Raw genomic sequence first — 17612 nt, 5'->3', positions numbered from 1 at the left:
TCATCCGTGAAATATCCTGTATAGCCTACAATATTATTTTATTGCCCATTTGATACGGTACCAGCGGCCACCAGAATACCGCCCTCGTCGCTTCAACCAGCACCTGACCATCTCCATAATCTCCCTTCCAACCATCCCTTCCATCATCAAACCCTATAAATAGCTGAGCACCATGCAGAAGAGACAAGACTATCCTCTGCTCTGACCAGAAAGCTCCCTTGTGTGGACATCTACCCAGACGTGAATAGCGCTGCCCTAGAAGCTCCCCCGGCGGACAAGTCCGACGGAGGACCATTCTTGACTCTGACCAGACAGCTCCCTTGTGTGGAAATCTACCCAGACCTTGAATAACTCTGCTCCGGAACGCTACCCAGGTGGACGAGTCGGACTAAAGTCCTACCTTTTAGGGACGTTACACATCATTTGAACATCACCTTGAAATCTGCATTTAATGTAGATTGTCTTCGATATCGGATAAATTTTAATAATATCGCAGCAGTACAAAAGGAACGATTTTATAAAATGTGTTGGTGTTTTCCATTTGATAATTTGGGCAGTGTGACGCAGTGATTGGTCGGTTGCGCAAATCGCAACGGCACGAGTTCTTTCTCTTTTCTCGCCAAAAGGTCGACCGAACCACCTCGCGTACCGTTTTCGCCGTGTTGAACCAGTGTCCGGGCGCTCATGTGATATAGCGTCCCGGAGGCGAAGGTCCATCGACGGATTAATCGACCGGCAAAAAGCATGGACCGCGATCCACTGCGGGATCGAGCCCGACAACGTCCAGCAACGGATTAACTACGGTAATTCGCGATACAAGGCGACCAGCAGGACTTTACAAGTCTCTTCAGGACTTTTCTCAGTCCCTTCTGGACTTTTCCAAGTCTCTTCAGGACTTTCGAAGCCTCTTCAGGACTTTTCCAAGGCTCTTCAGAACCTTCCTCTACATTCTGTCGGATTCTCCAGATCATTCACCACCAGCCCCGCACCACCTTGTGGAGTCACCACCGGGCACCGCGCCGGCCAGGGAGGAGGCGAGCCCCGACTCCGAAAGAGCTTCGCCAGGCTGCTACTTACATGTAACACCTGCCAACAACCTCGTACGGTCCTCCTCAGTCCCTTTTCTCGGCCCCACTGGACCATCCGACGAAGACGCCGAAAACCGAGCGAGGAGCGACCGGTACTCTACTGCACCGCACCCTGCGAGGTGCCGGAATCTGGCAAGCCGCCCCTGTATCAGGACCAATACATGTTGTATTATCCCCACATTTATGCGTCTTTCTCTCCCATTCCGCACCACGATCTGGACAACTGAAATTTGTTTGTGGCCGGCCCCTTTGAGTCGTAATAGTACCTCAATCAAAATTGTCACAAAATAAAATAAATCCTCCTCATCCCGTAAGGAATCTCCTAGGGCCGCATTTATAGTTCTAAATTTAAGACTAACTTGGGTAAGAATATCTCAAGCATAAGCTTTTGGTTATAATTTGTTTTGTTTTATAGTCATCTGTTCGGCTAAACTCGGGGAGACAGTCACAAGTGGTAAGTTTCCATAGTGACATTTCAACACCTGTCAAATTTTGAAAGATATTTTTTGTGTTCTTGCTCATTAGGGCTGTTCAATTAAGAATCGTCATGAAAACGGCTAACTATACCGAAAAAGAAAAAATAATTTTGTCGTTGAACTTGCTCATTTAATTAAAATGGGGCAACAATTACAGAGATTGCTTTTTTGAGGCACCAAGTTTTGTCTAAAAATAGGTATTTTTACACCGACAAAATTAAAAATCACACAAAAAACGTTCCGAATCGAAATTTTGTCGTTGAACTTGTTCATTTCTACTTAAAATGAGGTAACAATTAGAAAGATCGCTATTTTGAGGCACCAACTTTTCTCAAAAAATATTTTTTAAAACGTCACTCATGTCATTCACGCCGGTATTTATAGTCGGCAACTTAAGTCCAACTTGGGCAAGTTGTACTGGAGTCCTGAGTTTTGCCCAAGTCTAGATCCGTATTAGGTATAGTCATTACTTCGGCTAAACTCGTAAAAGTTAGACTTGAGTCTTACTTCAGTTTTGTTTGAGTCGGGTTGCCATGGTTATACCATACACCTTGTGACAATTCTTTTGCAAAATGAAACCGCGTACAGTTTAAAGGAGAAAATTCTGTTGGATTCTCTCAATACGATATGGGAGAGGCAATAGAAAATTAAAAAAACAGATGACATGCGAATTATAACCAAAAATGTCGGCTTTTGAAAAAGTGAATTCGTAATTGTGCAGTTATGGAGCTCAAAAATCGTTGATTAATGAAAAATAGTGTATTAATGAGGTCCATTAATACACTATATTTTAGACAAAATATATAATTATGAAATTAACAAGCGGTCAACGAAAAAAGTAATTTATTGTCATCATATTTGGTTTCACGGTTTGTTTAATACGAATTTTAGCAAGAAATTTAACAAACATAATTAATCATTTAAAGATACAAGACAAGCGGCTGCCACAGGCTTTACACACATTTGCCGTATATTCTTTTAAAAAATTTGTTCCTGCTGGTAGGACAAACATAATAGAATGCAACGTAATTCGGAGAAGGTCTAGTGGTGATGATAAGGAAAGCATATCACTCTTGGAGGATAAATTTATTATTCGTCGAAGCAAAATTTGACAAGATCTACCGTGCGTTATACAGGGTCATTATAAATGATTGTCCCATCGCAGTTAGACAAACTAGTAGACAAATTTACACTACCGCCAGCAGCGCTACCTATTGGCGATGCTAGTCTCACTGTTATAAAGCTTGCGGCAAATTCAAGTACGTCATTAACGCCTACTGCGATGAGACAATTATTTATAATGACCCTGGAGAAGTACACGTAATAAATTTAACCACCAATAAGACTCGTTAAAATAATAGTTATTTAAACATTAAGGGAGGTAACTAATATTTACCTGTCGAGTATAAGTTTGCCCCCGAGCGATAGCGAGGGGTAGCAATAGAATCCGAGACTGGTTAAATTAGTTACCTCCCGAATTGTTTATAATATTTTTTCCACTCTCAAAGTTATTTTGAACTGCATATTTTCTTTTTGATGAATTTATTTTAAATATTTGAATAAAATATTAGTATATCTGTTGCCGGTTGCTACGACTTTCATCACACAAAACGTCAATATTAAAAGCGTCGTGTCAAAAGTTTGTAAAATGAATTTGAACAAAATTAAAAGAGAAATGGAAGTTGCTGAGGCTGCAAACGCTTCATGTTCCTTCCCCCTGCCACAGAAATCGAATAAACGTTACCCTAAGGCATATTAGTGTTTTGTTTGGTTTAATTTTTGTCACTTATTTCCCCGAGGGAGGTAAGTGGTTACTTACATCCCGTCGTTAATAGTAACCAACGGTAGGTCAAAAAAGTTGTACCTACATCCACCAAATCAATGTCATAACAACGTACTTACCATGTAGAGAGTGGAAAAACATTTTTATTTATCATTTTTTTCGCATATCCTTCCAAAAAATTAAACATAAACGCTGTTCAAAAATCAGAAAACCATTGTGGTGCAAATAACACATTTTTCATGACATTTCCTATCACTTATCACAGTAACAGATAAGTCATTTGCACCACAATGGTTTTTTGATTTTTGAACAGTGTTTAATTTGAACCTTAAAATTCATACCTATATACACTTCCATTGATAACGAAGCACGAAAAAAGAATTACTCGATTAAAATATTCAAATGAAAAACAGCAAAAACAGTTATGTGTAGAGTGCATTTCAACGAGAGGTACACAGGCGTGGCTACCGAGATGCGCCAGATGTAGGGGAAGGGCGACCCAAAATCGAGTGCATTGGCGTAGTCCAGTTTTATTTTTGTTTTTACTTTCACAACACAGGAAATATCAGATTTTCACAACCGGGATTAGAAATCAAGTTGTATGACATAAAAGAGAAGACGGTGAAGAACAATAACCTGGCTGTGATTTGCGACAAAATGGCGAAAAATCAGCTGTTGAAATGAAATTAGAAAATTCCCTGGAAAGTACAAACTAACGCCGCTACTGTCTAGGTAAGCCACGCCACCGTAGACCGAAACAGATTTCTACGCAAGTTTATAGACGTGTACCTCTCGTTGAAACGCACTCTACATACTCTGTTTGCCGCTAAGCCATAAAACGACCGAAGCGCTGACAGATTCCAGTGCGTCCAAAACATTTCATGCATAATATGCAGTAATAAGCAGAAAGTGATTCTCATTTTCCTTAGGCCATTCTACTACATAGTATTAAAATGTTACAAATTAACTTTTTGAATTTCCTGCTCTAAAGTACTATCCCTTACCTAGCACATGTCTTCTCACTCTTACGCCCGCACAGAGCTTCCAGAACGAGGATGGCCAATTTGTTAATGTGAGCCGAGCGTAAGTATCGTCCCGACAAAAGAAATTTGCATTTGCGTGTGTTAAGCGGTGATTAAAAAAAATTGATTTATGACAACCCGGTTTTACGACTTACCGGGATCGAACTCAAAAACGCAAAGACTGTACAGTTTTTACCGCACAAAAACATTTTCACTCACAATTTCGTCTCAATTAATGATTATCCCATGAGCGAAGTGTCAAATTAGGAGCTAAAAAATAAAAAAAAAATGTTGATTAAAAAAAGATCAATATGTAAAAATTTACACACGAACTATTAATTAATTATTGCCTAATAATTAATTTAACGTGTTTAATGGAACGATCTACGTATGTATGATGGTAGGCAACTCGTCTTGGAAGGTCCTACTATGTACAACATTTGCAGCAGGAGCGGCTGGTGTATAAGTGCTACAGAGCTGCAGAACTCCCAAAAATTTTGTTATACATTCTAATTTTAATTTCAGTAATAAAACAGTGACACGATTAATTATTTTACGTTAAAAAAATTGAAAATGATTGCTATGCTCCATTGTGACGCGCGAGACGAGTTCCATTAAGTCAAATAATTATTGTGGTCGGTGCCGGAGCTGGGCGGCTTTTATTGCATTGGGCCACTGGAGCTGAGCTGTGCACCTCTACGCAGTTCCTTCCAACCGTAAGGCGCAAACCCGTCTACAATTCATTAGTAGGATTGAACAAGGAGATATTGAGCTGCAAAGGCATCAGTTCATGGAGTAATTTCGCTCGTTATTATTATATTGTAATTTACAATTTTCGGAAATAAATACAGTAGGGCGTCGATTATTATCTAAATGGGACTGAGGGTAGTGCCAATAATCGTAAAATATAGCTGAAATTAACAAAAAATTTATGCTTGATCTACGACACAGACTCGAATTTATAATAAATTCCGATGTAGGCGGTAATAATTTTAAATTAGGATCCAATGTTCTTATAACTAACATTCGGCTAATCAATACTTTACTGTAAACAAATTCATAAATTTGCAGAACACCCGCTTTATTTCACCACCAGCCGCGCCTGATTTGCAGAAACTAATTTGTTAGTTGCAAGGGGCAACTATTGCTTAGTGAGTTTGTATAAAGAGATGTTGCCTTCCATTGTAGACCACTGGTCTGATGAAGTATTAACTGCGTAGATAAACTATGTCTTATATTTTATTAGAGCTTTACAAAAATGTATCTTGCGATAATATTAGAATCTATTATATGCATTAAGCAAAATGCAACTTTCGGCTACAATTTTCTCTTTTGGGAATCCAATATTAAAATTCATTCACTACATTTTTTTGTTTTATTATAAGTTTTAAGACTTAGAGAAACTGTATACTGAACCACCTGTGAGTGTTAAATCAATGCAGTTCATCTGTTGTTATCAGGTAACTTGTTTTAAACACCTTATTATTTTTCCTATTCTTGTTTTGATCTGAATATTTTTTCTGATTTTTCTTCTCATATCGGTTTTTATTATTAATCCACTCTAATTTTTCATTTCGCAGATAAACAAAATTCAAGTGCAAACGAAGAATAATTGGTTGCATGATAAAAGATCGGCTTAATTTTACATAATTTAATGCTCACAACAGCAATTACAGTTGTTATATTTAGGTATTTCTATTTTTGAACACTTTTATTTTCTAGTAAGTTACATTATACGTTGTACTTTTGCGGATATAAGCTGCATATTCATAAAAATTTACAACATTTTAAAGTATATGTTGAGGCCGTTTATATTAACATTTGCATTGTAAAAATTATTATAAATAAATAGAGCGATGTAGTATACATTTAACAGTAACATTTTGTAAATACATATAAATTTTTTTACTGAAAATAATTTTCCTCGTTTCAGTACGTGTGTATAAAAACTCCACTGCAGTGGAAACATTTTTTTCCAACAAATACATATAAAAGTTAAAAATTTTCAATGTATAAGGCATGCCTTCAAGGCAGTTGTTAATGGTAATGAAGAACAAGTAAAACGTTCAACTGCAGTCATTTTTACAATTTGTATATTCTTAATATTACGGTAACATCTTATATAATTTCATAACGTTCGATTATCACTTTGTGTATCAAACATTCTTTACAACCTTGATAATATCAACCTCAATATCGCTTACAAAATTTTTCGTTAAACCAACAGCAAAACTTGAACCAAAAACAACACATATAAATAACTAAAATTTGCATTCAGGCATATAAATAATGGTAGCACATTCAAAGGATAAGCACTACTACGTACGTTTCCTACGGATCCCTGTGAAAACGGTCCTTTATCTATCCCTGTTATTTGTGAGCATACTACTTTTTACACTATTTTTGCTTAATAGTACGACTAAAGTAACTTCAACCAAAAAATAGACTATATAAACATAAAAACAATCAACAATAAGTCTACAAATATAACAGAGGTCATCAGCTGCCAATGTTGGGGCAGTCTCTTGGTCAGGGTTTATTTAGATAAACATTCGAATTACAACTTAAAAATGATTGTATTAGAATTAATACAATTCTTGTTCAATTCTAATATAGAATATAGCTTATAAAGAATGATTCAAGATGATTGAAAATAATAAGAACAATGAAAACTTTGTAACTTAAATGTTTCATTACCGTATTTACATTATTTATTTAATATCACAAAAGTCTGTACTCTAATGATTACATTGTTACTTCTAAACACTCCCTGACCAAAGTGAACATTTTATGTACTTAATTTTTCTTCTACTAGTAATAAACTTAATACTACATGATGACTACATAATGTGCATGTTTTATTTACAAATGTTGGATCGCCTTTCGAAGGAACACTTTTTCACTGAACAGTTTTCGAGTTGAATGAGTGAACGGCTGTTGTGTGAAAATCTATACAAGACTGACAGTACGGTAATTTTTTGATTACACGTCCTCGTATTTCGCTAATTTATTCTGTAACATCAAGTTCTCTTTTTTCAGTCGTTCAAGCTCTTGACGGAGACCAACATTCTACAAAAACACCAACAAATTACTAAACACACCGATCGCACCTACCCTCCTGAATCTCACCTCTTTTTCCAGATATCCTGCTCGAAGGGCGATCTGATTTTCTTTCATTCGGCGGGCGTCTCGAGATCTCTTGGCGGCTAGATTGTTCTTCCTACGCCGAGCCCAATACTTGTCGTCTTTGAGGTCGTCCGGTACGAATTGTTTGCGGGATTTTTTGATGATGGGCTGTGGCTTGAGCTCCTCATCTGAAAATGCTCTTGTCCGTGGGTCGAAGTCGCGACAACTCGAAGCCATTGACAACGCTTCAGAAAAAACTGCATTTTAGACATTAGTATTGTGCAGCACACACAATAATTTACTCTCTCACGTTGCCTTACTAAATTTCTCATTAACACCACCATCAATCTAGTAAGGACAAATCGAGGCACATTACAAACTCGTTTTTCTGAAGTTTAATAAGGCTTTTTGGTACTAATTGAACTCTGCAATAACTACGTTTCCAACACTAAAACAAGCGTGCTCAACATATTTATCTCGGACAGAGTTAAATTGGCACCTCGATGATGCAGGATTCACAATGTCACAATTTGAGACTCACTCCTCAGTTTCGTCTGAAACTGTGACGATTGAGACATAGGGTTCGAGAATATGGGAAAATGACTCGGTTAAAATGAAAGTGTCGTAACTAGATATTACACATCCAAATTATTACATCTAGATTTGGGTTTGTTTATCTATTCTTTCCTGGTGACCGTATTATCTGTGGAAGTACTTCTTCGCTATTGGTAATATCTAGCACTTGATGCAACTTTTTTCTTTCCTCAATTTTACAGACTGAACATGGAAAAAGACCAAAAAATCACTTAAGACATTCTCTTTCCATTGGCAAATTGAATTAAAATTCAATTTTCGTCACGTGAGTCTACAAACATTAAAACACTAAATATTTCTAAGAAATTTTGTAATCAACGAGGTGTTAAGGTTGAATACAATTATTTTTAGAAAAGTAAATAAAGTCGTATTCACTTTAACAAGGATTCAAAATGCTTCTGATACATGAAGCTGTTTTTGACTATTTTGTTCTATACTTTTGGTCCTTTGCTAAAATGGATACTAAGGATCTTCTTGTGGGAATTTTCGAACCCATGGGACTAACCCTGGCAACTTACTTGAGTCGGCAGGTGATGAGGGGTTGATGGTGTCCGGGCTCATACAGTCGCTGGGACTTGGCGACCTCTCTCTCTTGGGCAGGGGATGCGAACTGGCCAGCGGTCCGAGTGACCCGTGCGAACCCAAACCGTCCATGGAAACACCGTTTTCCGAAAGAAACTCGTCCAAATCCACGTACTAAAATAAAAATCCAATTTAAAAAACGCAACAAAGACACCCGAACACAATTAATTACTTTGAGGTCTGTTTCGTATGTCTTGTCCCATAAATTAGGCCCGAGGAATGCTGTTTGGGCTTCGACGTTGTTCCAAAGTTCTCCATCGTCTTTTTTGTCGTCACCTAATATGCTTCCTGCCAAATCTTTGATCGTCGAGTGGCCGTGACCGTGAGGATGAGTTGGTTTGCTATTTCCTGGAAACAAAGGGGCTCGTCAAGAACTGCACTGAGCAAATTCGAAGAATCGTGAAAGTAAGCAAATTGTTTAAGTTGATCAGTTAGACCGTTCGCTAAGAACAAACCCGCCTCGGAGTTATTACTAACAAGAAATGTCTCCGGAATTTCTGCTGTTTGATCACCAGTACAAAACCTTAACCATTAGCTAAACGGAATGACGGAATTGTGATTTTGTAGCAGTATCTTAATAAAAGAGACCCTTAAAATGATAATATATTGTTTGACCCGTAAAGCTATAATGACAGTCAGTTGCCATCAAATCATTGTCTACTTTTCTTTTAATGTACTTTATAGAATAATTTTCCTTTTGGTAAAATATAACACTTTTTGAATTGACCAGTATGTATTGGTGTCACTTTTAATTTTGTTGTTATAACACGACTACAAACTACAAGAAACCGCTTTTGTTTTAAAAGTAGAACAAGAAATAAAAGTGATCAGATAATACAATTTTGCTTTGTAGGGCAAGGAAACTATCATAAATATAATCGGACAAATAATAATGAAGACGTGGGTGGTTGAAAATGGATCTTAAAAAAGGCCTCACTAAATGGATCACAGATAAATATCTTATTACAAACACTTGGCTATCCCAGTACCATATTGGCTTGAGTCAAATAAGATGAAAAGTAAGAAAAGTGCAAAAATATGTGAAGCTGTGGAAGGAGGAGAGATGCAGGAAGAATGCAGGAAAGCGTGGGCTGCAAGAAGTCCCAATGGCACAGACATTATGCCACGGTACCATTTATAAGCTTTTCAGCATATCAAACCGATTAAAACCGTTCCGCTAATGAAGCTTTACAGAATATGGTGATTTATCCAGTTAAACTAATTAAGGAGGGTAAAAACAGATAAACAGAGACGTACACTAGAACTTTTCATAGATTTAATACGTTTCTTAAAATTCGTTTTTGAATAATACGCACTAAATATGATAATGTAATTGCTTTAGGTACGCTTTTTTGTGAACAACCGCGATTGAAACTACACCAGAAGTAATAATTTATAACCGCTTGATCATAAATGCATCAATAAACATAAAGGAAGTCGGTTATTAAATATTTTCATTTCATTATGATACAAAAATTAATAGTGAAATCGTTTCTTGAGGCCCCAGTTTCAAGTTACCGCCATAAAGAACGAGTTTATGGTTGTTGTAAATAAGGTTGTTTGCATCGGCTTAATTTGCTTTAAACGCGACCAAATATCAGGCTTTTTGTAGTTCGGAGTACCCCAATTCAGTTTAAACTGGCCCGACTAAAAACCAAATTAGCACCAGGTGTTTCAAGGTAAAATCAAAGAGATTTGTGAGCAAGCTCGGTTTCTGGTTCATTTACTGGAAAGAAGGAAACTGTTTCGTCGATAAATTAAAAGTTAATCCCAGCTATGAATAATTAATTATAGCAATGTTTATTGTCAATTTAATTGTTATTTACTATGCATTCACCTACTGAAGTCGACATTACATTTTTATTTACATTCGGTTTTATTAAAATAAGAAAAACTCAATTTTCCCCTATTATTACATACCTACTTTACTTTATATTCATACATGTAGAATTAGAGACCATAAATCAAAACTGAACATTTATACCTGGCAATTTTACAATGGGATAAAATTACGCATAAAACAATTACCGTTAATTCAATGATAAATTTAATTTTCTATACAACTTATTAAAAATATTTTGATTCATCATCGGATAATATAAATGCAGTATTTTAATCGATAATTTTTTGCTTGATTAATGCAAAAATCTAAATTAATATTAGCTTTCGGCGCATTTTCCAAACAATTTTCCACGAAGCATTCGTGGAGAACTTTCGTTTTCGCAACGAGGCTTGGCCAAGACAAATTAACGAATACTCGCACATTCACGTATTACAAATAAATATAATCGAATGTTCATAGCCACTGACAGCAACATTATTGTAATTAATTATAATCAACGTTTAAATGTTAATATGGAATAGGTGAGCCTTTTGTTTGGAGCTGAGTGATTCATTGCTAAATTAATAACAGAAGTGAAACTCTTTTGACCTTTTTTGAAGTATTAAGATCACACCGAGGCATAATAACAACCTGCAGAGAACATGCAACAAGCACAATGTTGAGATCGTAAGGCAGAGGCCGTCGAGAAGTAGCCTGGAGCTTCCTCGGCGAAGCCCCTGATTAGAGGTTCACCAAGATGGGTTTCGTGGAGTCTAGGTACGAGGAAGTAAAAGTATTTGTTGGTAGTCCTACCTCCCACGACATGAGGAAGGTCAAGGAGGTTCTGTGAGGGCGGCACACCTGAACTGCGAGCTAAACCGTATAGAGACCTAACTCGTATGCAATAAATTTGATTTATCGCTCTATAACACCATGCGAAGAAGTTTTATTGTGTACTTTATTATATACCCTTGCTTGTTTAACGGTTACGGTTACTATTCAATAATGATGGTGGTTGGACCGTTTTTGGGGATAATTAACGATTCCACTCTTTTCTATATTTGTTCACATCAAGATTTATTACTCTCAGGTACCACTTTGTTGCAACAAGTACTTTGTTGTTGTATTAAGGCTAGTCGGCCCACCAGATGCCTTAAAGGAGGGAATCGATTGATATTCAAATGGATTTAAATGAAAACTGTGATGGTGATTAGTTGGTGAGTAAGTGCCGCTGATTGTCGAGTTATAAAGAACGAATGTCAAAAATCATTGTTCCAGCGTCAATCATGTGGCGTGGTTCAGGGACGCGGTATGACTTGAATCGTGGGCAAAACGGGAGGAGACCCATGTGCCATGTTTTTACATTCGAATGTAATTAATACTCACTTATTGACTACGGAGCATGAAAAATGAGAGTCATTGTCGCTATTGGTAAAGCCCACGCGGCTAAAGGACAAAAACTACAAGTAAAAACTGCACAAGATTAATTGTTTCGCGAAAACGCACACTCTAATAGACAAAAATTATTTATAAACAAGATTTTAATTAACGGAGTTACGTCAAAAATCTAAAAATAACAGGCACCTCTACGGCGGAGAACCATAAAGACTGAACGTGTTCAACGTAACACAAAAAACATTATTTCTTCTTCCAATAATTCAATTTATTTATGCAAATTTAGTAAACGTAATGATTTTTGCGATGTTTTTATATTTTTTATGATCAAATGTTCATATGGTCTTTAAATTTTGTGTTGAAGAGTCGATTTTTGCGTTTTTTTAAAATGCAGTTTGAAAAATCAGCCTTTTTAGAATCTGCGTCTCTAATAGGTCTATTTATTGTATTCAATTTGGAGTCGTTTATGGCTGGCTATCTCTTAAAGCACTCGTAGTTTAATGGATCTCTAAGAAAATTTTTATCAATATTTCAGTGTATTATTGCCATTTACACCAAAAAACTTCCAATATTAATGTTCAAACTCTACTTTTTAACATATGTTGCAGATGTAGTTGCATCCGTTACCTTGAATTACCAATTAATACAAAATTCCCTAGAATTTGAAAATTTAATTTTTTTATTTAAAAATTAAAACAAGAGTGCAAATTCTAAAAAATAACATAAAAAACTTGTTTTATAAGGGCATTGGCGCACTCGTTCCATACAAAACTCCCCTACGGGTCGTTTTCTACACTTGGGACTCGTGCGCCAAATCAACCCTTATAAAACTCGTTCTTTAATATACTATTTTAAGACGAGTGGTTCATCAGCTCTTGAAATCTAACCTCACCTTTTGCGTTGTTTGTGTTTTTAATCTGCAGTTTGAAAAATCAGTGTTTTTAAGACGAATGGTATATTCACAATCGACTCTTCGACGCCAAATTAAAAAAAAAAACACCCTTTAATTGCTGTAAGGGAATTAATAAAGTGTTGTAGATAATAGTGAACACCAAGTGGTCCATTAAATTTCAAAATTTTATTTTTGTGCTATTGGTCATTCGTGTTTACTTTTTTGTGGTCAATTTTAGCCCTCACGAAGAAGTTGCCTTGAATTTTGCAATCTTTTAGCATTTAAGGATATCCGGACGCGTGTGTATCGGTGGATCCTGAAACATGCGCAAAGTCCGGGTAAATCCTGATGAATTGTTTGCCCAACTTTCTCCGTCTAATTTTGATATTTCTGTCCGTCATTGAAGCGTTGTTTTGACCCATAATGGCATTTTTATGTAGTGGCATTGATGTGACTAACAGCAGACGAAATAAATTCGATTCGTATGAAAATGTCACATCATCCTGTCACGGTTCAGGAGTCTATGTTAGAGTTCCCAGCAATTTTGCATGTGTGCGTATCCTTGAACCAGATGCTTTGTTTCCTTAACATTAACGACTTTTCAGTTCTTAATGATATAAAATTTTTGTATTAGTGAGGAGACGAGGTCGCGATAGGAAATAATGACATCCCATTGAAATAACAGCTTAAACGGACACTGCCGAAAAAACAACTTAATTTATTTAATGAATCAATTAAAAATGTGCATAATTTATTGCAATTTAAAATGTATATACAGAACAATGTTATTAAATTCATTCATGTTTCTCCCAACACCGAGCTTTTCAATGTCACTGTTTTTGTTTCAAGTTTATCTTGCAAAATGCAACGCATGACAACATAATTACTTGCTGCACCGCATAATTTCTGTATGAAAATGTGTTCTACTGTTCGCTTTTCAAAATCGTCGATAGATTACTTCACACCAATTTTGCAATCCTTTTATCTTTTCCCTTCTCTAGTTCCCGCTCGATTTGGCCAAGGAAACTGCCGGTGAATGCTTCATTTGCTACATCTTCACTTCATTGAAGTCGTAAAATTAAATGGCAATTATAACGTGTGCTAATAAACAAACAATATCCTTGACCACTGACTATTCATTGTACGACGATTTGATGGCACAAAAAGCGATAAGATGTCCGCAGAGCAAATCACCATGAAATTTAAAATTATTATTAAAAAAACAATAAAAACTGTGTCTACGATAAAATAATAAATTTCAACGCAGATATATTTGACGCCACAAGATTTCCTGGAGTTTGCACTGATGCTGCCAGATTCAAGGTTGCCACAACAAAGTACAATAATTAATTTCTAAATTTTTCTATACGTCTCTAATAGAACACAAACGCGGCCTTTTGTATTTATAAAAATGTTAGAAAAAACAATGAATAATTAATAACCTATTCACATCTGTCACTCTCGTTCTCAACTGGATGACCTTACGAGGAAAAGATTGAATCCTTACCACAAAAGCTCTGATGAGTAGTTATACATTTTAATGAAAAGTACTACACTTCAGACCCACATAATTTATTGTTTGTAAAAAATTATGAAACATTAATTGTTAGTATGGCACACTTTTAATACAACTGAAAAGATAACTAAATGTTGAGTTGACTAATTTCGAAATTAAGATTTTGGGGAACGATTTATATGAAGAACCAGCTAATAAATCAGATAAACATAATCCTTAGATAGCTCATTTCTCACAGAATCATGGAACAGGTGTTTTCTTTAGGTATAACAATAAATCCTCTTAAACAGTTGACTTTCAAAATTGAATTTCGCTTTCGATCGGAATTTTGAATACTGTTTTTTTTTTAAGCCGGTGTCACAAATTTTACCTGACAAGTTTCCATCAGTTCTCTTTTACGAACAACAAACTCATTACCATATTTCAAAAAATGTTGCTTTGAATCAAAATAAAACCTGCAAAGTGCAATCATAAAACGTAAGTGTTTGCAATAAAAATGCAAATCTTCATAGTCAACCGTAAGTAATAATTTCTTATTTATAACTACAATAGGTACGCTGGAAATGTTTCTAATCATTCTGAATATTTTTTGACGCGGGCAACAATGTGTGAAAAAATGAAATAAAAAAAATCCAATTACGTCAGCCTTGACATTAGCAAGGTTTCGTCGATGGAGGAAACACGAACTGCAACTTTTGAAAACCTCAAATTCACCTGTTAGACCGAAAGTATCAAACGCTTTTTTTGAGCACGGCTACATTTTTCAGCCTTCACTTTGACCTCGAATATCAGTTGTGTGAGACGAAGGCGAAATGTTTTTATTTTTATCCTGACGAAAGAGAATGAATAGACATTTTTCCGTTCGACAAGCCGAACGCGAATTTTCAAACGATTTACAAAAAAGAGTAAGGCGACAAGAGGAAACCTTGAATAGATGTCTCCACTAAGAGGAACACACATTAGTGACAAGGTTGTAAAAAATCGCATTAGAGCATAATTTGCCCAAGATGGACAGTGGGATTATTATCCATTCAAAAAAAAAAAAAAGTCGTGGAAGAATGGAAAAAATGCTACGTAAAGAAAATATATTTTGTCCATCGACTTTTATTAATGCCAAACACGTGCACGACGGTTCATTTGAATTTTAATTGAATTCATTGTGTGTTCTAATCTAAAATTTGTACCTATTGCCTTCGTCAATCGCACGAGGAGAACTGTAATGGGTCGTAAAGTGGGGAAAAAATGTAAAAAATGCCGCAAAAACTGTGATCTAGATTTATTGTTTACAGGATATTTAAAATAGAATTACCTTGAATTTTTACAAATGCACTACTAGATCGACCTTCGTACAAGTCATTCATTCATCAAATAAAACGAATTCTGTTGTACTCGTATCAGTTTTGTTACGATTTAGGCAAAAACAGCAACATCATTGTTGAACAGTTGTAAAGGACGGGCAAAAAGCGAAGCAACGGACAAAAAGCTTTGATGAGCAGAACCGAAGATTTCAGATGCATTCCGGGCGAAGAAGTGGCCAGCGCTGGCAAAAAATTAAAAATGAAACAAAACTACATTTCCGTATTGGAGAACTGTAATTAAAGAACTGATGTTTCCAAGGCCAACAACTAGCATCTAAACATGCAACAGACTAAAATAACAGAAGGCAGCCAACGTTTGTCTAACATGGCCGCCCGTAGAAAAAAATCCGCGAGCGATATTGGGTTTCGTTGGCAAATGTCGGTAAGAGGCGAAAATTCATCTGATGGAAACGGAAAAATCCCGATGTTTCCTGCGTGAGCAAACGGAACGTAAATTTTGAACGTTCGTTCCGGCTGTTGCTCTCATTAAGTATCAGGAAACAAATGCGCCAATAAAGAAATAATATGGGTTACATTATATCACAGTCGGCCACTTCACGTAATAAGTAACAATAAAATTATTGTTACATAATTTCACGCATAATCAGGCGGCGTCGGTGAAAAATCCGCAAAAACCGCCGACTTTCTTCCTGCTACGCAGGAGTACGCTTGCGGAAACCGGGCGGCGTGCAGGAAGACCACGTGAAAAAATGAAACGCCGGCTGTCCCGATCAAGGTGACTTCTCAACAACAAAACTCGCAGCACAAGCATCCACGACGGGTTTCTTAAATTTAATTCCTAAGTCTAGTCGCAAATTCTTCCTACGAAACTCGTTTGTGGAACTACTCTAGGTTTAGAACTAGATATTGCCCATAGCAACTGGCCGAACGTGCTCTCCGCGTATCAGATGCTAGACAAATCGCCGTTGTGTTGGATGGCCGCAAGTTAAAATTCCACACGACGTGGTGCTGCACAGACAAAAGAGAACGCCACTTCGAATACCATTTTTGCTTTCGATTTACCAAAAAGACGGTCTTCAAAGGACTCGCGCAACATTAAATACAATAAGAGCAGGGACGTGATTGAAATGATACAATACCATAAATTTCCAAAATCAAAAAATATCCAAAAATGTAATTTTTCATTTATGTCATAAGAGGGTGTTTCATGTTTTTTTTTATTGTTAAAACGGCTCTTTAGTAAAATAAGTTTATAAAAAATAATGCACCAGAGAAAACGGCACAACATTTCAGAAATAAACTGAAACAAAAAAAAAACACTGAAATTTATTTTTCCTTGTTGATATATAATTTATCTAATCCCGTGGGATAAATGACACTTACCCCACTCATTTGAGTGGAATAAAGAACTTGATTACCGGACGCATTTCATTACTCCACTCAGTGGGATAAGTGAGCTTCATTACCCCACTCAGTGGGATAAGTAAGTCATTATTCCACTGAGTGTTGTAATGAAACTGGCGGAAATAAATACGATTTACCTTTTTTTTTAAATTCGGGGCTGTCTTAGATAAAATTTTGTACATAACACGTGGGCTAAAGCATATTACAGGAAACTCGTGTGATTACAGATGAACTCGGGCTAACGCCCTCGTCATCTGCAATCTTCACACTCGAGTCCTGTAATATTGCTTTTATCCCACTAATTGTGTAAATAACTATTGTAGCCATTATTACAAATTACACATTTATAGCTTATCATAGATTGTTTTCGTTTTTCTTAATTTGCCAAAAAAAAAATTAAAATGAAAAAAATTGAAATAAAACTGAAAAAAAATACATACATAATATGTACATATTTAAATTAGATGAAAGTTATTCTTCTTGATTATTTCATCTGATGTTCTTTTTGAGCTTTTAAAAAATATTCGTCTTTGTAATTTACCGTTTAATGTTATATGTATCTTTGCACTGACAAGAAAGATTTAAATAAGAAA

At 36.1% G+C, this 17612-nt stretch overlaps 1 protein-coding gene across 6 annotated transcripts in view; it reads right to left on the bottom strand.

Annotated features, from left to right (window-relative positions):
* Window positions 1-6005: 6005 nt before the first annotated feature.
* The window catches only part of Pdp1 (PAR-domain protein 1), a 70449-nt gene continuing 58842 nt past the window's right edge, over window positions 6006-17612 (bottom strand). For 4 of the 6 annotated variants that reach the window (XM_069054939.1, XM_069054771.1, XM_069055016.1 and 1 more), the window contains exons 2-5: window positions 8844-9019; window positions 8608-8785; window positions 7499-7752; window positions 6006-7438 (exon numbers count right to left, since the gene is read on the bottom strand). In XM_069054939.1, the coding sequence (XP_068911040.1) occupies window positions 7352-7438; window positions 7499-7752; window positions 8608-8785; window positions 8844-9019 (695 nt within the window). In that variant the 3' untranslated portion in view covers window positions 6006-7351. The remainder of the gene's footprint in view (window positions 7439-7498; window positions 7753-8607; window positions 8786-8843; window positions 9020-17612) is intronic. The other 2 variants (XM_069054697.1, XM_069054854.1) reach the window with 2 other exon arrangements.

This window comes from Tenebrio molitor, chromosome 1, assembly GCF_963966145.1.
Source record: "Tenebrio molitor chromosome 1, icTenMoli1.1, whole genome shotgun sequence".
In the NCBI taxonomy this organism is placed as follows: domain Eukaryota; kingdom Metazoa; phylum Arthropoda; class Insecta; order Coleoptera; family Tenebrionidae; genus Tenebrio; species Tenebrio molitor.
Note: the sequence above shows the minus strand (reverse complement) of the source record. Positions and strands in the feature narration are given on the sequence as shown.